General features: G+C 53.2%; 1 protein-coding gene across 2 annotated transcripts in view; it reads left to right on the top strand.

Moving 5' to 3' along the window:
• FOXK1 (forkhead box K1) overlaps positions 1-18236 on the top strand; it is a 67919-nt gene that overhangs the window by 28634 nt on the left and 21049 nt on the right. For both annotated transcript variants that reach the window (XM_036933054.2, XM_057487432.1), the window contains exon 2: positions 14862-15047. In XM_036933054.2, the coding sequence (XP_036788949.2) occupies positions 14862-15047 (186 nt within the window). The remainder of the gene's footprint in view (positions 1-14861; positions 15048-18236) is intronic.

Raw genomic sequence — 18236 nt, 5'->3', positions numbered from 1 at the left:
GGTGGACATGGCCTGTATCCCCTGTCCTCGGTGGGGATGGCCTGTGGCCCTGGTGGACATGGCCTGTATCCCCTGTCCTCGGTGGGGACGGCCTGTGGCCCTGGTGGGCATGGCCTGTGTCCCCTGTCCTCGGTGGGGATGGCCAGTGTCCCCTGTCCTCGGTGGGACAGCCTGTGGCCCTGGTGGGCATGGCCTGTGTCCCCTGTCCTCGGTGGGGACGGCCTGTGGCCCTGGTGGACATGGCATTTTTTCTGGGGACTTGTCTCCACCATGGGTCTGTAGCCAACACTGGGGCCTCAGCAGAGCAGGACCTTGTGAATCTTAGCCTCACCCCCTCTGTCTACAGAACCATCTCATCCCTGCCACCCATTTATGTGTCCTTCCTCCCCCAGGAGCCAAGTGTTTCCTAGGAGTCAGACAAACGCTGTAAATGCTTATAAACTGTGGGGCATACCGTCCAGCTCCACTAGGTCCATATTATGCTGCACAAGGTTTCTCCATAAAGGTCCTGCATGTCTCTGTCACTTTTCTGTTTTGCTATCATCCTTTTTGCTGTTGGAGTCTTTGAATTAACAGCTTCCTACTGTGGAACTCTAGGTGCTGTTCATCATGGCCGCAAAGTTGGTTCTGTCCAAATGCAGCCGTGGTTTGTCGTGAAGCAACTCGGGTTCGCACGGGCCCTGGGCTTTGGGGAGGCCTTGCCTGTGTGCTGCAGCTCGAGTGCATGGGAAGCCCTGGCTCCACGGCCAGCCCCTGTGGCTTTGCAGCCTCTGGTGACAGTGTAACCCCCTCTGCCAGCCGTGGTAAGCAGGTGGCATTCCCAGTGACAAACTGGCCTGCTGCCTGTAGGCAGGTGCTGGTTCTAAAACATGGCCTTAATCCTAAGCGTGAGCTGTTGGCAGGCATTGAACTAAATTTACATAAAGCATTTTCTTAAACTCTGAAAGAGAAATCCAACTCCCCTCTCCCCCCGCACCTGTGGGAACCCATGGCCGGCAGCTCAGAGGCCTTCACTGCTCTTTCCATCACTCAGTGCTGACACACCTCTCCTGTGTGCCCAGCCTGGAACACTGTGGACAGGAAGGTCCTGGGCCCTGTCCTGGGGAAGCAACCGCCATGGGTGAGGCAGAGGTGAAAGAGATGCACCCACTGCATATAATCCCAAAGTACAAGGGGTGCCTCCAGGAAGAGTGGGCAGGTAGGACATGCGGCCTGCTGCAGCCCATGGGTTGTCCTTGAGGGATGTCCACTGATGCCCAGGGGGCAGAGGAGGGTGAAGCATCCCAGCAGGGCAGCCCTGGGCTGGGAGGAGGTTGAGCCAGGGCCAGGAGGCCACAGGAGGGAGCAGGAGGGCACAGGGAGGCTGGCAGGCTCAAAGTCTGCATTTTCTTCTGGCGCTGTGGACAGTTTCCAAGCTGAGGAAGGACCTGGTGTGATGTGGGTCTCACAGAGACCATCCTGTGGCGTGTGGAGCATGGAAGATGGGGTGGGGCAGGCACAGGGGGCCCTGGGGCTGTCCGGTCACCTGGGGAGCAGAATTGATGGGTAAAGCACTGTGAGGATCCCGACCTGGCAGGCGTGCTCCAGGCCAGCATCAGGTCAACGTATGGGTTTTTGATGGAACTTTAATGCTATTTCAATTTTTAACTAAAACAGAAATATCCTAGAAATATTTAAATTTCACCTGAATTAGTCCTGAGAAAAAGAGAAGCATGACTCTATTGACTTAGACTACAGCTGATGAGGCATTTGGAGGAGATGGTTAGACAATCCCTCAGATTTTTGGCGAAGGAGCACAGGAGGTCATGGGACAGCTGTGGCTCAGCACGGCCCCCAGGCCCACCAGGGGAGGTGAGCTGGCTGGGGCAGAGTGGCGCCCGGGCCCCGGGGCAGGCCCTGAGCCCTCCTGGCACTCGGGAGCTTGCTGAAGAGGCGACCCAGGTTTGGCCAAGCACTGCACCAATCGAGGGGAGGGAGGGGAGGCGTGTGTCTCAGTGAACACTTGGTGTCACTTCTGTTGCTTCTGGAAGATGAGCACCAGCAAAGTGGTGGTGCTGTTTCCCATCTTTCCCCGGTGTCCCTGCTCTGGCAGCTGTCTGAAACCTCATCCTAGAGCCTGTGAAGGTGGTCACCAGATCCCCATTTTAGCCTCTGATGTTCTGTGACGAGGTTTTCCCTGAAATCATGGCAGGAGGATGTCTGGAACCCCAGGGGTGCCCATGCTGAGTAGGCGCTGGTGGTCCTGGTCCCGGCGGGGCATGGCCAAGCCACGTCTGTGCTGGGTGAGCCGCTCCTACGGCGCTGGAGGTTCTCAGGGGCTTCTCTCTCAGAAACAGAGGGTGAGCTCAGCCTGGCTTTGGGGGTCCTGGCCAAGGGCCCCTCATCCAGCACCCTGCCATGTCCTGCTCCCTTTGGTTTGGGCCAGCATCCCCAGAGCCACCATCTGGTCCTGAAGCCTCATGCGCAGAGCTCCCTGCTGGAGGTTGTGGGATGAAAGCATGGTTGTCTTCGCAGGCAGGGCCCACCAGAAGGAGTGGCAGGGCCAGACGCCCTCAGACCAGGACGGTGGCCCGGTCCTGCAGGACACGGGTGCTGCTCTGCCTCGAAGTGGCAAATTTAGCCAAAGAGCTTGCTGGCCAACATCGCCTTAAAATATCGGCTTGATTTGTCTCCCGAAGTTGTTTTATCTTTGTTTTCTTGGATGTGTCAAGCTCACAGCTTCGAGTAACCTTGCTGGTTAGACGCACACTAAGAGCAGGAGAGAGTGTGCATGCAGCGAGGCAGCCGCTTCTCCACGCCAGGCTCTGCCCCTGCGCCCCACAGGCAGGTTCCTTGGTGCCGTGGAGGATCACTATGACTGCAGCAGAAATAGTGACAGATTGTAGGAATTCAGAAGTACTTTCTTTCTACTGTTCTGTCTTTGAAGCAGATGTTATTGGATATAATAACATTAATTTTTAAGAAAAGTGACCTTCGCTTTCTGCTTCTTGAGTTTCCTAGGGCCTTCGGTGTTTTGGGTTCCTCATTTATGTGAGTGAAAATGATGATGGCATTATCTGTGCCCTGCTGGCTGGCCAACAGTGTCTACAACACCACCCACCCTTCCAGCTGCGATTTGGTGTGTGGTCCGTAGTTTATTTCTCCTTCAGTAGGAAGCTCTGACTTATTTTCCTTTCTAAATAAAACCAAGCAGTTTGTTTTTCTCCAAAATGTGGAAGAGGTAAGGGGTTTTCACTTTGCTGTGTGAGTGTGTTTAATACAGCCCTGCCTTCCCTGTTATAGGCATAAGTTGAGGCCTGGCTCTGGACTCAGCAAAAAAATACCAAGGCTGCTTCTGTTTTTCTGTCCCACCCATCTTAGCACAAGGCTGACATTTTCAAGGTGACCTTGTCCAGGGTGGTTCCTGCGGCAACAGTCATCACATTTTCATTCTAGGACAGAATTGGGAGGAAGAGATGGTTGGTAGTGATGCTCACTCACCAGCTCTCCATCAGCCTCCTTGGGGACCGTGAGGCCTGCCCTGAGGGTGGCCTGACTTATGACTGGTCTTCCTGGCTGCAGGGGAAGCTGAGAAATGGAGTCTTTTAGATGGGGGCCTAGGCACCCAGAAAAAAGTCAGGGGAGAGGGGAGAAGTATGTTTGGCGTGGGCCCCTGCTTCTCTGTGCCAGCAGAGGCCATGCCCCTCACCCTGGGCAGCCCCCACCTCACGGGCCCTGCACACCAGCCTCCTGGCATTGGCTCTCCTGGGAATCATTCTGCTGCACTCCACTTAAAGCTCGATTCCCCTGGGAGGTGGAGCTGCTGCCTTAGGATGACGACCTTCCGCCTTTCTCACCTCTGCCTTTCTCTCCGCAGGAACACCCATCTGTAGCCCCAGCCCTTCTGCCACAGCAGAGAACAGAGCTGGGCAGCGGATGCCCCTTAGATAACATAGGGCTCAGTGTTGTTACCATGGAATTGGTTGTTTTCACTGCTTTGCCCAGTCGAAGCCCAGTTCAGTCGTTATTTCGGGAGACCAGATACCCTGAGAGTGAAGGGCAGGGAGAACTAGAGAGTGCTTTCTCTTTCACTCCCTGTGGTGCAGGGAGGTTCCAGCATGTTCCGTCCTGCCTGCCTTGGGTGTGCACAGTGCGCTGGGAGCAGGCCCTCCCGGGACCTCACACATCTCTGGGGAATGGGCTGGATTCAGAGATGGTCCTCAGAGAGCAGACCCGACGCAGCCCCCTGCCTGGCCTCTCGCAGCTGGGGGTGTTTCAACCCAGGCTTCCGTTTGTGCCTGATCGGATTTTCCAAATTAGGAAAGTAAACTGAGCTGCGGCTGAGGTGATAAAGCAGGGATGCGGTTTGTTGAAGCTTTCAGACACTGTCTCTGTTGTGTTCTAACAAATGGGACCTTTCTCTTTTTTTAAACAGCAAAGACCATTTGCTCTTTTTGGAGGTGTAGCTGAGGTTTGCATTTGGGGTTCTTTCGTGAGCTGTGCTGCTGTCTTTGAGGATGACGTATGAAGGGGAGGCCTTGAAACATAACTTGATTTGAATAGTAATGTCTGTGAGGCGGGGTCACCTAGAACATTCCTCTGGGGAGGACAAGGCTCCTGCTGCAGGCCTGCCGTGGGCCCTGGTGCTGGGGCACATGGCCTCCTGCCTGGCCAGCCTTCCGGGCTCTGCCCTCAGCTTCTGAAAGGATTTCCTCCACCAGGTTCCACGAAGTGGAACCTGGACCTTTTTGAGTTGCCAGGATCCAGAAAATAAACACGTAGAGCTGATTTCTGCTTTATTTCCTTTTGCTTTCTCCTCTTCTCTCTTCAGCTCAACAGCTGCTCTGCCCCAAGGGCCTCTTCTCTCCCCTCTGTTTTGTAGGGGACAGTGACCGCAGCCTTTCTGTCACAGCCTCAGAATACATGTGCTTACTCAGAACTAGGTGTCCAGAGAGGTGGCACGTTTTAGTTAGTTCACATACTTTAGTGCTTGGTGCATGGTTACCTGGCACATAGAATAATAGCAGATACAGTTTTTGACTATTTTTATTGAATTTCATGTTAATTAAAGTTTAGGCAAAAGACTCTCAATTTTGAAAATTATTCTAACCTGGAATGTCTCTCTTTTGATACCAGGTCCTACCAGACAGGAACAACATTCCTGATGTCACATGGATGTCACCTCATGTGGAGTGGGGGCCTATGACCTGAGGAAGTGCTCCAGATGGGATTTCTGAGTGTCAATGCAATTGATTATTCTATGTGCCGATTTCTCTTGTAGTCACACTGGATGCTCTCCTAGACCTCCCAGTGGTCTTTATGTTTGTGTTTAAATACCCGTCCTCCAGGAGGGAAGGGCAAGGCCAGGTGTGCATTGGAGCCAGCCTGGCATGGGTCATTAGATGGCATGAGTGCTGCAGAGTGCACATACTGGTCACTGCATGGGCCACCCCAGCCCTGGCCCCTCCAGACACCTTGACCTCAGGGCAGCCTGGCCAGAGGGGGCCTGCTGGGCTCTGTGGATGGAATGTCTTGGGCCTGCTGCATGGCAGCTGGGCTGGCTCAGATGTGTCCACTTTCACATGAGCCTTTCCTTAAAGACCATGCCTGTGGATTTGAGCCATTGAGCCAGCAGCCCCCAGCCTGTGTGGCAGGGTAGTGGGACTGTTCCTTGCCCTTGAATGTTCTCTGACTTTCTGGCTAATGGATCCTTCCAAACGTATGAAGGCGCCATTGCCTGAGCCTTTCAAGTGGCCGAGGATCAGCAAGCCTGATAATTTCTCTGGTTTTGGAGGCTCCGCAGAGGCCAAGTTTTGGCCATCGCCCCACAGCTGCCGCGGCTAGTTGCCATACCCCATTTGAGATTTATGTCATTCTGCCTCATACCCGTACACTGGTTCACATGTGTTTTACCTCCTGATAGACTCTAAATTCCAGAAAGAGATGATCATGGTGAACTACCTGTTTATACTAACGCGGCGTCTCCCAGGCGCCCAGTGAATGCTGGTCGGACTGAGTTACCGTCAGCCGGGTGTCTAGAAGGTCTGTAGGTTAAGCCACTTGGACTTTTTAAAGTAGTTGCTCTGCATCAACAGAAGGAAAAGGTAAGAGGCCTTGGACGCTCATCGCAGGCTCTCCCTGTCTGCTGTCACTTCTGTGGCCTCGGCCCGTGGCCTCATCTTGCCCACATGTCAGCTGTGCAGCACAGGCAGGCCCCACTGGCTGGTCCCCTTGGCATCGACCTTGGGAGGCCAGGCTGTCTGAAGTGGTTATACCTGCTTTTGAGCTCCTCTGCTCATCAGCTGGTGATCTTTGATAGTTTTCATCTGAGTCTGAAAGGTATTTGTGTTCCAGATACCTTGTACTTTCTGCCCCATTTAATTTTCCAAATTGTGAAGCTTGGGAGTTGCCTTACATGGCAACTTTTTGGTCTGTTTTAAATTTGATGCATTTCCACAAAGGGTACGAATGTCCCTGGGAAGATGGCCTGGGGCCTCTCCATGGGCCCTGACCCTGCAGCTCTGCCCAGGAGCCTCCCTCCTTTATGGTGAGTCAGAACCCTGCCTGGAGGGTGACCTTGGTGGCACCAGGGGCAGTGGGTCATTTCACCAGCGCCTTCAAGAGCTGGCAGGTGGGGGCATTCTCCTAAGGCCTCTGCTGGCCCCTCATTGTGCATTTACCGGGGTCTGTTTTCCCCAACATGCCTGGTAACCAGGCTTCCTAGGGGGTAAGATCATCTGGGGGTGCCCACTGAAACACCGATTCTGGGGACCCCCAGGCCGGATGACTCACAGTCACCAGGGAGTCTCTGAGCCTCAGCTGAGTGATACAATAGGAGTCACCTCAGGCCCTCCAAATGACACTATAGAAATGACCTCAGTTCTCTGCACTGGGTCTGGTAAGAGGGTAAGAGTCACCTGGGAGAAGGGTGTTCCTCCTGAAGAAGGCAGGAGAAAGGATTTTGAGGGGCCCGCAAAGCCCAGGGCCTGCCTCCCCTCCTGCAGTGGGGTGCCTGGGACTGCTGGGCACTGTGCGGCTGAGGGCAGGTCAGCACAGCTGCACCCAGCCAGCCTCGCCCTTAGTGGAGTCTTTCGCCCCTTCTCTACCCAGCTGCTCCTGAGACGGGGCTCAGACTCCGTTTTTAAAGGTGCCCCAGGTCAGCCATCAGGCCTCCTGCTGCGGCTTTTGCTGCAGTTCAGCCATTCAGCACAGGGGCTGGGGTAGCCCACCTCTTTCTTTTTTCCTAATAGTTGAAGCTTTTTTGCCTGATTATAAAAATAAATACATTCATTTTATTTAAAAAAAAAATAGACCACAGGAAAACATATAAAGAAGGAAGCAAAATCTCTTCTAAACAAAAGAACTATCCCATATTTAATTCACATGCTCCCCCTCCAAATGTTGTTGGGACCCAGCCCACAGCTGAGTGTGTGTGGCTAGGTTAGGGGCGACGGGATCAGGACAACATCTCTAACCACCCCGCCCTCACCCCCCCCACAGCTCACCCCCACCCGCCCGCCGCAGCCGCCTGGGGTCTCAGCTGCGTACGCCGCCCAGCCAGGGATGCTGGCTGAGCGCCGGCCGACCTGCAAGTGGAGGACCCAGAGAGCCCCAGGCCGCAGCTCTGCCTGGGGGGCGGGCGGGAGGGGCGAAGGCACTGCAGGGAAGGCCCGGTTTGCCTAGTTTCTGCTCCTCGCATGTGCTCCAGCATATAGTTAGATACCATTTGGGAACAGAATGACTTCTGAATTTTTGCTGGGTCAGGGACCTCGCACAGAACTGGTGCCCGATCCGGGACAGTGTCAGCCTTCCTGTAGCCGCAGCTGTCTGCTTCCTTTTGTCCTTCCTCGTTCCGGCTTGTTTGATTTTCCAGGGCCGCACTTTGCACCTCCCTGCTGTAATTTATGTTCCCCCTGCTGTCCGGTGCCGCCTCTCAGAACAGCGGAGACTGTGGTCTCTGCAGGGGAATGGCGGTCAAGGCCACAGCCTCCTTCGCTTACTTTTCTTTTTGGATGTTCTAGAAAAATATATTAAATTTTTAATAGAAGTAAATATTATAGGTCAAAAAATGTTTACATTGTTAGAATCTTTTGACTTGGGATTTTTATAAGTAAAAGTTTTTTTCAAACTGTTTCCTGAAAAGCCCTATTTTTCTTTGGAGTTCTTACAAAACTCACAGCCTCTAGTGCCTGTACAAGCTCATTTCAGACCTTATGTAAAGGAGGTTACTAGCGGACTGGGCCCACCCCAGGGAAGTTGCTGGATTGCATCCTCCTGGACGGCAGGCTGAAGGAGGTGGGAGGCCTGGGAGCAGCCCTGCAGGTCATGCTCAGCTGCTCCCCAGCCCTGCCTTCAGCACCCGGGAGGCCTGACTGTTTCTCCACCTCTTAGGTTTGGCCCGGGCCCCATGGGGCTTTCTCCCTCCCCCTAGAGCCGGACTGTGTGGCAGCACTGAGCCAGGGTTTATACTTGACTAGGTTTCTAAGACTTGTCGCACCTTGCATAATTTGAAAGTACTAGTTAGCAAGTAGCAACAGCTTCCCCCCCCCCCATTCTTGAGTCTTCCTATCTTAAAGGATACAGTAACAACACTGAAACAACATTTTGAAAAAAGAGCAGGTCTCCCTAGGGCTGCTGTCATCCTCTCATCACGTCCTATCTGGAGCACATGCTTTCGGCCACATGCAGTGTGCTGGCCTTGTGCCGGCACCGTACATGGGCTCCTGCTGCACCGAGGCCCCCACACTGTCCCAGCCCATTCTCAAACCAGCTGTGTCTGATTTCAAACCACATGACTTCAGCTGTGACACTGTGCCATTCAGTCTCTGCTGTGTTCATTTATCAGGTGTCTTCAACACTTTTCACATTCCTCCATGGGCCAGTTTTTCGTGAGTGCTTATGTGCAAGATACTGTATGTGCTTCAGAGTACTTTGCTTGGAATATTTTGTTTAATACCCACAAGAACCCTTTGAAGTATACACTAAGTACCCAGTTTTTCTGATGAAGAAAACTAGGCTAGTGCATAAAGAAATTGGCCCAAAAATGCACAGTAATGGAAGTGGTTCTTTTAAATGGCTGCATAATACTCCTCCATGAACATGCACCAGCTTATTCATCCATAGGGAGCTCTCTAGCTGTTTAAGAGTTATGATGTAGATTTGGTTTTTGTAACCAAACTCCAAATAACAAGGATAAAGTTGATTTCTTTTGCATATAACACTCTTAACATAGGCTGATACTGAGACTCCTGCTGTTCTATTACCTGTCCATTTTATGACCCAGGGTGGCTGCACCTGCTTCTGCCATCACACCCACATTCTGACCATGAGAAAGGAAAGAAGTGAAGAAGACACTCTGTTCCTTCCTCTTAAATACACGACCATTTGCATCCTATTGATCAGCACAGTCTCATGGTCTCAAGAGAAGCAGAGAAACACTGTCTTCTGTTGGGCAGCAGCGTGTCCAGCTGAGGATGCTGTGTAGTTTCTCTGTGGAAGCAGGAGAGGATCTGTGTCCAGGGGCCAGTGCTCTCTGTCACAGTCTGCCCTTTGGCCACCCACATATTTGCGTCCCTTCCTCCAACAAAAAATATGCATCCCCATTGTCACAGGAGATGGCTCCAAGCCATACCCAGTGACTGCCCTCCATGAAGTCCAGGATCTCCAGTGACATGTGTGTCCCTCCATCCATGTGTTCCAGGTGGTCCTGCTGTAAAATGCTGAGCCAGGAGAACAGGGAAAGGTGACTCAGCTCCACTTGGAAAAGGGAGGTGTGGGAAATGCGCTGACCGCAAAGTTCTCAGAGTCTGCTGCCTGAAGGGCCGGGTTCCGAGGGCGGCCCACCTGGCAGTCCCTGTGTCTGCACTCGAGAAGACCTCTGGCAGCCAGCCCCCCTGGCCTCGTCCAAAGCAGGCCCTGCAGGTGGTATGGCCCAGCTGCCCCACTGTCCTGCACCTAGTGCATGTTGTGGTGGGGCGCAGGGGGGCAGTTATACCTGGAAGGCCAGGTTGATGGTTTCTTGGGCTGTAGAGTTTCTGCAGAATCCTGGTAGGTTCCCAGGCTGCTTGCTGTCTGATGTGTCCGTGTACAAGAACCACAGAAGGGTCTCCACTGGCAGGTTTCATTCTTGAAAACTGGCCTTTTATTTTCTGTCATTGGGCCTGGTCCCTCTCTGTCACTTGAATGGTGGCTGCTTTGAGGCCACTGGGAGCTGAAGACTCAGCAGGATCTGTTCTTTGAGCCAAGCGGGTTTCTGTTACCCAGCCAAGTGGCAGCTGCTTGAAGAAGGCCTGGAGCCTCCTTCTGCAGCCCATTGCTTTGGGTGCTAAAAGCCCCACAGGTGCCCTGGTGCACACCAACACCGATTTCCCCACAGACCCTGTCACAGTGGCAGGTTCTGTCCCCATGGGGCCCTCTCTCAGGTGCCACAGGTTGGGGGGCTTGCCCGGCCCAGGGCAGATGACCAGGTTTCCAGCCTGCAGGATGCACGTGCTCACCTCCTAGCCACTGAAGCCGCGCCTGGCCCTGTATTTTAAATCTGTGATGCACCAGCCAGCTTCCAGCCAACGATTAGGAAGCAGACTGGTCGCAGTAACAGGCCATGGGGCTGTTGGGGGTCCCATGCCTTCTCCCCATTGCGGCCTGAAGGGCCCTTCACAGCATGACTCTCATTCAGATATTCAACCTCCTGGCCTGAGCCACCAGCATTTCCTCTCCTTTTCTTCTCTTGGAGCTGTTTGCAGCTCCGCCATCCAGCCTTCCCCTGAGGCTTTCTGTTCTGCGCCCCATATAATCGTCTGGGTCTCTGGTTCTTCCCTGCAGTGCCTTCTGGGGCCTCGGTCCTTGGGTGGCAGATGCCTCTCTTGTCTCCGGGGAGCAGGCGCTCTGCGTTCTCTCCCGCTCCCCCCTCCCGCTGTCTGTTCCTCTGAGTCTGCCCCCAAGCGGTTTGTTTGGCTGGTGGTCCTTTTGGAGGCGCTCTCCGAATGTCTGCTCCTTCCTGGCTCCCTGTCCGTCTACCCACAGCTGAGGCTGGGGAGCAGGCAGTGCAGTCCTCCCAGGCCGCCCGCTGTCCACCAGCAGTTGGGAAGGTCGGGTTGTCATGGGTGGCCTGCAGAATTTCAGTCACCCATTTCCGGGGCGGAATGTCACTCTGTTTACTGTGTTGATACCCCAGGTGCAGGCTTCTGTGGTTGCTCTGTGCTGGGACAGAGCAGGTCAAGGCAGGAGACAGCTCCAAAGATGATAACCTATTGCATCAAATTTTTTAAAAAACTTTTTTTGGAAGCATTCACATGTACTTCCTTTTCCCTCAGATTATTTCTTGTGTTTATATCAACAAGGATTAAAGAGCTCTTTTATTCTCTTGACGACTTCCTGGCTGGTAGGACAGGTGGTGGGATCCCTACTTCAGGATGCAATGTCATGCAGGTCAGTGACAGCCCGAGTCCCTTAGGCCCAACAGTGGTCGGGCAGGACCAGAGCCACCCTCTGTGCGGTGACCTCTGACTGATACTGAAGCGGGCAGCCTCACGAGGAACCAGGGCATTACCACTCAGCCTGGCACATCGCAGACTGGGGCAGCCTGAGCCCAGGAGCTCGAGGGCAAGGACAGTTTTTAAAAAGAGCTTGATTGAAGTGTGATCACAGACCATCCCACCAACCCATTGAAATTGCCTGATTCAGTGGATTTTAGTATATCCAGGACTTATGCAACCACCACCACAATTGGAGAACATTTGTATCTGCCCCCCTCGCCCCCTACTGGCCCCCAGCTCTGGGCAGCCACCTCCCTTTGCATCTATAATGAGGCCACGTGATGGGTCAGCCCGCGAGGTGGTGCCTGCTCGCAGCAGGTGGAGAGGGTGCCCCACAAGTGCTGCCCTGCAGCAGGCATTCATACACTGAGGCCGGCAGGTGGCACGTGGCTGGCTTCCCACTAAATCTGGAGCCTTCAAGAGAAGAGCTTTAATTGCCAAACATGCTCATTAAAACTCCAACTAGGGCCCCAAACCAGAATGGAAGGTTGCAGGGAGAGAGGTACTCGGTCAGCTACAGAAGCACCCTGCGGAGACATCTGTTCACAGCCGAGTGGCTCCTAATGATCCCGCCACCACCTCCTGGGTAGCAGAGTCAGCCTCGGGGTCAGTGTTGGAAGTGTGAGTCAGGAGGTGCTTTCAAAAGAGCTGGTACAGTAAATAGTGTGAAGATGTTTATTGTTGAACCCTAATTGGAAAATTAGTGTTACAGCAGGAAACTGATCTCAGTTATAGATGTTACTAGATCTTGCTAATGATGTACGCAAATCCCTGACCTATAAAAGACTGCATCTGTGTGCATGTTCCAGGCATCCTCTGTTCAGAGCATCCCTTTGTTAGCTAAGAGAACAACCAAAGGGAGGTTAGTGCACAGGACTTACCACTGCCCTTCCTTCTTGTTTACCTGCGTCACATGTCCCCACCTGTCATCTCTCATCACAGGAACATGGAGGCAGAGTCAGGCTGAGGAGTGGGGCAGGGACCCGAAATGGTGTGCTCGTCAGGCACCCCGACCTCCGGAGAGCTGCTCTGCTGGCCTGGGGAGTGGCCCTCCAGCCAGAGTCTGTCCTCAGACCCCCATCCCAGAGGGGCTCGTGCCTCCTCTCATCTTTACCCTAAACCCTTTTATCTAAGCTTGCCCATCTGCCCTGTGACCTCTGTCATGGGCCAGACACTGCACCCTCTCTAGTCAGCCTCGCTGGTGGCAGTGTGATACAACCCACATCAACATAAGGACTTCACAGTGCACACACACAGCTCAGGAGACTGCAGCTGGTTTTGTTAGTTTGCAGCACTTGAAGGAAGACACAAATGGTAAAGGGCCTGGAAACTACCTGTAAATATTTGTCGTCTTTATTGTCCTCATATCTATTACTGTAGAGTGGGTGCATCTGTGTGTGTGTGTGCCTGTATGATTTACATGACACGTGTGTAGGGGTTATGTGTGTGAAGTGCACGTGTGGACATATGCAGTCTTGCCATTCATGCAACCCTGCTGCTCGTGGGTGGAGCTCAGCCCACCTGTGTGGAGCCCTCAGCCAGATTCCTGGCTGCACACTCCTTCCCTCCATCTATCCTCTGCCATGAGCAGACAGTCCCCCAGGTCTGGAGGGACCTTGGCTCTCAGAAAGCATCTTAGGAAAAAGTGTGATGGGACTTTCTAGCCAAAATACTGATGGGGGAGATTTCCACTGGGCTATGGGAAACTGAAGAAAGTGGAAACAACATCAAACATTTCTTTAACACAGCTCATAGGGAGAAATTGCAGAGTATTACTAAATGGCCTTGGGTGGCCCTTTAAGTGAACCACAGGGGTGATGTGGACTACACATCAGACCCTCCCACCCCCTAAAATCTAACAACAGGTTGATGTCTAGGTTTATCTGTACCTCCCAGAATCAAAGCGGCATCAGAGGTAAGCCGGATCTGGAAAGCAGCATCAGAATCCCATTGTTCCAAGTTTAGGTTTGGAAATAGAAACCTGGTGTCCTGGAGCTTCCAGCCGGCTGCAGGGTTCCGCCTTTGTGCTGACGCCCAGCCCTTCTGCTCCAGGGTCTCTGGATGCAGCCACACCAGCCAGTCAAGCCAGTTTGAGTTCCTGCTTTTCTCTGAGGCAGCAGGCAGCTCCCAGCGCAGGGGCGTAGGTTGCTGAGTCATTTCGTGAGTCATTTCATAGCTGCCTAGGAAGGCTTAGAGTTACCCTGTCAGCTAAGGGGGTCCCCTTTCGATACCCTTGGTCTCAGACCTATTTTGGCCTACTCTTAAATCTTGTTTTTGAAAAACTTACTAAGAGGAAAAGAGAATCCGAATGAGGAGGGTGTTTGCTGTGTCCATGGGAGGTCAGAGGTTTATTTGCAATTTAAACATGGCCGCTGAATTAAAAACAGAGGCCAGAATGGGCCAGGCCCGCTGGCAAGACCCTAACACGCCTGGGTGTCGTAGCACTTGGCATGACGTGAACCCCTTCTGCAAACTATTAAAAGTGGGCCAAAGGTGGGTGTTCATAGACAGTGTTTCTAAGCTACCACCACCACCTGCCTTTTTTACAAAGAGCCTTTGCAAAACTGTTCTTACAGGTAGACTGTGTCACTCATCTCTGTGCAGGCAGCCGTTTATGTTTGGGTTTTTGGTTTTGAAGTCATGTGGTTAGCAGCTTGTTGATAACTTGTCACTTTGGAAGTTAGAAGGTATGCCAGCTAACGATGCCCAGACTGTACAGGTAGAAGCTTCTTGGAGGTGGGTGGCCGTGGGTGCACACGTGCACATAGGGAGTGATTTGGAGACAAGCAGGAGGCTGCCTTTGCATGGCCAGCCGGCCTCCCGTGGATTGCCTGTGGAGAAACTGGGGCTCATGACATGGCTTTCCAGTCCAGAACTAACTGGGAAGCCAGTCCACTGAACTCTGGGTCATGTGCCGTCGCTCTCTGGGAAGGCCTACTTCGTGTTGACAGGCGGGCTGTGGCCTTAGCTCTGTATCTTCCAGGACGCCTGTCATTAAAACCGCTGCATGAGCGGGCGCCATGGTATTTCAGGTTGCCAGCGAGCGCCCTGTGAGGTGGCAACCCCACATGGGTGTTAGAGCCACAACAGTGGTCGGGAAGCGGCTCTGCCTGTGGAGCCTCTGCTGGGGCGACATCACAGTGTTGGGGTGACATCCCTGTTCACATGTGCAGTCGGGAAACTAAGAACACGTAGAAAGTACAATTTTTAGCACATACGAACCAGAGTGCTCATGAGAGAGCCCAGTGACACGGGTCATGGTTCTCGAGAGGAGCCAGAGCATTCCCCTGGAAACCCCGGCCGCTGCGCTCCGCTGGCCTGCCTGACACCCTCTCTGCCCCGTTGCAGGTGCACTTTCCGGTTCCCCAGCACAGCCATAAAGATCCAGTTCACGGCCCTGTTCCACGCAGAGGAGGCCCCGGCATCACCGCTCCGGCCGCTGTACCCACAGATCTCCCCACTGAAGATCCACATCCCTGAGCCGGACCTCCGGAGCCTGGTCAGCCCCATCCCCTCCCCGACTGGCACCATCAGGTGAGAGCACTTGCCAGGTGGCGTCCTCTTGAAGATCGGGTGCCTGTCCACTTTGAGAAAGAGGAACATGAGGGAGATGCTCCATGTTAATAGTGTGGGGCACGTTTCTGGAAAACTGGGTGTGGATGGAAAGTCTGAAACCACTTGACGTGCCTCAGGGGACCTGACTACTTAAATAAGGTCTCTGGGGACTTCACTTCCAGAGTGAGGCATCTCTACCTAATTGTTCACTTTTCCAGTGTGCTGTTTGTACGTTAGGGCTTTTAAAGGAAGCACAAGTATGATTTTTTTAAGATACTGAAAATACTTTAAAGAAGTATTTGCATACTAGGATGTGGTGAACTTCAGTTTTCTAAACTTTAGTTGTGGAAATTATTTGCAAAGTTTTAGAAATGTACCTAGATTTTAAAGGAAGTCCTCCAACTTGCTCATCCTGGGCATGTTGTATGAAGCCCCTGAGGGGGAGTTTCAGGCAACACCTGTAACAAGAAGCCTGTGTGAAGAGGGATGGGCATGAGTCTCAGTTTGCTACAGTCCTTATGCCTTCCTCCCGTGTGGTCATAAAGCATGGTGGAAAGGCACCTCATTGATGGTCACGATTTAGTAAGTGTTAACATACATTACTGCTTCATTTGGGCATTTTAAGATGAAATTGGCTCTCTTCTTCTCCAGGCACGGGGCGCTGCGGATACCGTGGCCACTGCACATTTGGCATAGTGCCTGGTTCCTGCCATGGCACCACGGCATGGGTGTCATAGGTGGGAGGGCACGTCATGTCGGCTGTGGCTGGGAGCATGGCTGGGTGGCACATGCACCCTGGGAGGGTCCGGGGACTCCCAGGGTGTGTCTGAGACCGCACCCTGGAAGCGCTCACGGCGCTGGGGTCTCGGTGTCTCCACCATCTTATCAATAGACATCCTTTTTATTGCCAACCAGCCATACTCTGTGGTCCCCAGTTTGCATGCCTTGAGGACATTTATGTTTAGAATCTTATCGGGGTTCATTTTGATGTAAGAATCAGTTCGCTCGGGCTGTTTGTTTTCCTACCACAATGTGTTGGCTACAAGAGGGAGGTGCATGGAGTCAGTTTACTCCAGAGCCAGAGGGTGGGTGTGTCTCCCTCCTATGGTAGAGAAAGTTCAGGGGCAGCAGGCACAGCCTGACCCAGAACTCGAGTCTGGGCCCTGCACTTAGGTGCTGGCCATGTGTCCACTTAGTGGGAGAGCAGGGGCTCCAGGGTGCCCCTGGTATCCTCAGGGGCTGTTCCCCTCGTCGCTGAGGCCAGTGCTCTAATGTCATGGCTCTCCGTGCTAATGACAAAGAGCGCTAAGTTGCTGAAAACCTGGTGTCTGGGAGACCCAGTGCTCAGCACCATGCCCACACTGTCCTTTAGTCTTCCCAGCATTACCAGGTAACCTACTTTTTCTGAAGCTCATTCCAGATTTCTAGCAATAACTTGTTTGAAACCCAGAATTTAATGCATGACCTCATCGTTTCAGACATCTGACTTGAACTTAAGCTGAAACATGAGCCCCCATTTAAGCTCACCATCAACTTGTGCTCTGAAAACACTCTTACGTTCACTTCTGTGTGTGCACTTTACACATAAAGTAAAAATCATGTGGAGTGAAATGATGGAGCCACTTTTGAATACGGTCTGCTGACCTCAGAATGTTAAAGCCGGGACTACTTTATGATCTGACAGCTCCCTGGACCATGAGGTCATGAAAACCTGTATACAGGGGTTCCTGGCAGCATCACCCGTGACAGCCCAAGTGTGGGACCAACTCAGATATCTGTTGACTGCCAGGCAGGATTTCTTTGAAAAGTAGACGATCCTTACATGGAATATTATTTGGCCATAAAAAGGGTTGAGGTGTTGATATGTGCAGGGTGCAGCATGGATGACCCTTGAAAACAATGCAAGGTGAAAGGAGCCAGACAGAGGCCACACACACTGTGTGACCACTGATGGGAGCTGTCCAGGACTGGCAGAGCTTTCTGGGGTGAGGATGTCCCGGGGTCAGAGTGGTGATGGTTGCACGACTCTGAATACACTAAAGCCATGAATCGTGTACCCTATGCGGATGGACTGTCTCAGGGAAGCAGATGACAGCCTGACATGTGTTAACACCTTTACCTGGGAGCACCTTGTGCAGCTTCAGGAACACTGGCAGGCGAGTGTCACATTCTGCTGGGTGCCAGAGCGCCCGGCCAGCCTTAGACAGGCATTAATGGGGCTATTAATAACTGATTTATAATCCAGCCAAATGGCACTTTCTAAGAAAGAACATTTGGTTTGTACCTGGAGGACTTCAGAAAATAAGAATATTTCCCAGTAATACTCCATATAAAAATAGCCAACTGGTTTAAGATACTCAAGCAAAGCTTTGCTCTTTGAGACAGTTTTTGTGTTGGAAAGGAGGGTAGTTCACAGAGGAGTCAGGAAGAGGGGTTTGCCCTGAGCAGAGCCTCCCAGGTGCGGCAGGAGCGGGTCTGGGACACCAGGCCCTGCGACTGCCGTCAGCCCCGGGCCCAGGGCCGCTGGCCGGGGTTAAGGCGCACTAGCCCCCTGGCCGGCGTCGGTAGGGTGCGGGGCAGGGTCCCCTCCGGCCGCCCTCCTCCCCTGCGCCCCTCGGCGGGCGGGACTCCCGTGCACGTCGTCTTCCTCCGGTAGAACATCTGGGGACAGGTAACTCTGGGGCCTGGTCCCTCGCTTTGTGGCACTTGATTCGTAGTCACAGAACAGCATTTCTGTCACATCCGCCTATCCTGGTGCTGCGGAATTCAGCTGACTGTTTAGAAACCTCAGGGGCCTGTGAGGTTCTGCCTGCCCAGATCCTTCTCACCTGCGTCTCTGTCGTGGGGGGGAGCGGGCGTGTTTACAAACACCGCGGCCGCTCTGCCCCCGCGGGGGCGGCCCCGCCCTTTGTGGAGCGCGGTCGGGGCCGCCCCTGCTCGCTTTTCGCCTAATTTGGAGGCCTGCCCGCGCCGCCCGGGGCCCGGGCTTCCCTAACGGAGGCCCCGCCCGCGCGCGCCAGTGTTTGCCCGCGAGCCCGGCCGCGTGGGTGTGGGTGTGGGCGGTGGTTCTTTTTCTTTTTTTTTTTTTTTGCGCTGAAGTACTCCACCCAGAAAATGAATGAACTCTCTTTTATACAGATTCTGCTCTCTTCAGCAGCATTTTGTTGA

This window comes from Manis pentadactyla, chromosome 10 (genome assembly GCF_030020395.1).
Source record: "Manis pentadactyla isolate mManPen7 chromosome 10, mManPen7.hap1, whole genome shotgun sequence".
Lineage (NCBI taxonomy): Eukaryota > Metazoa > Chordata > Mammalia > Pholidota > Manidae > Manis > Manis pentadactyla.
This window is presented reverse-complemented; position numbering and strand designations above follow the sequence as displayed.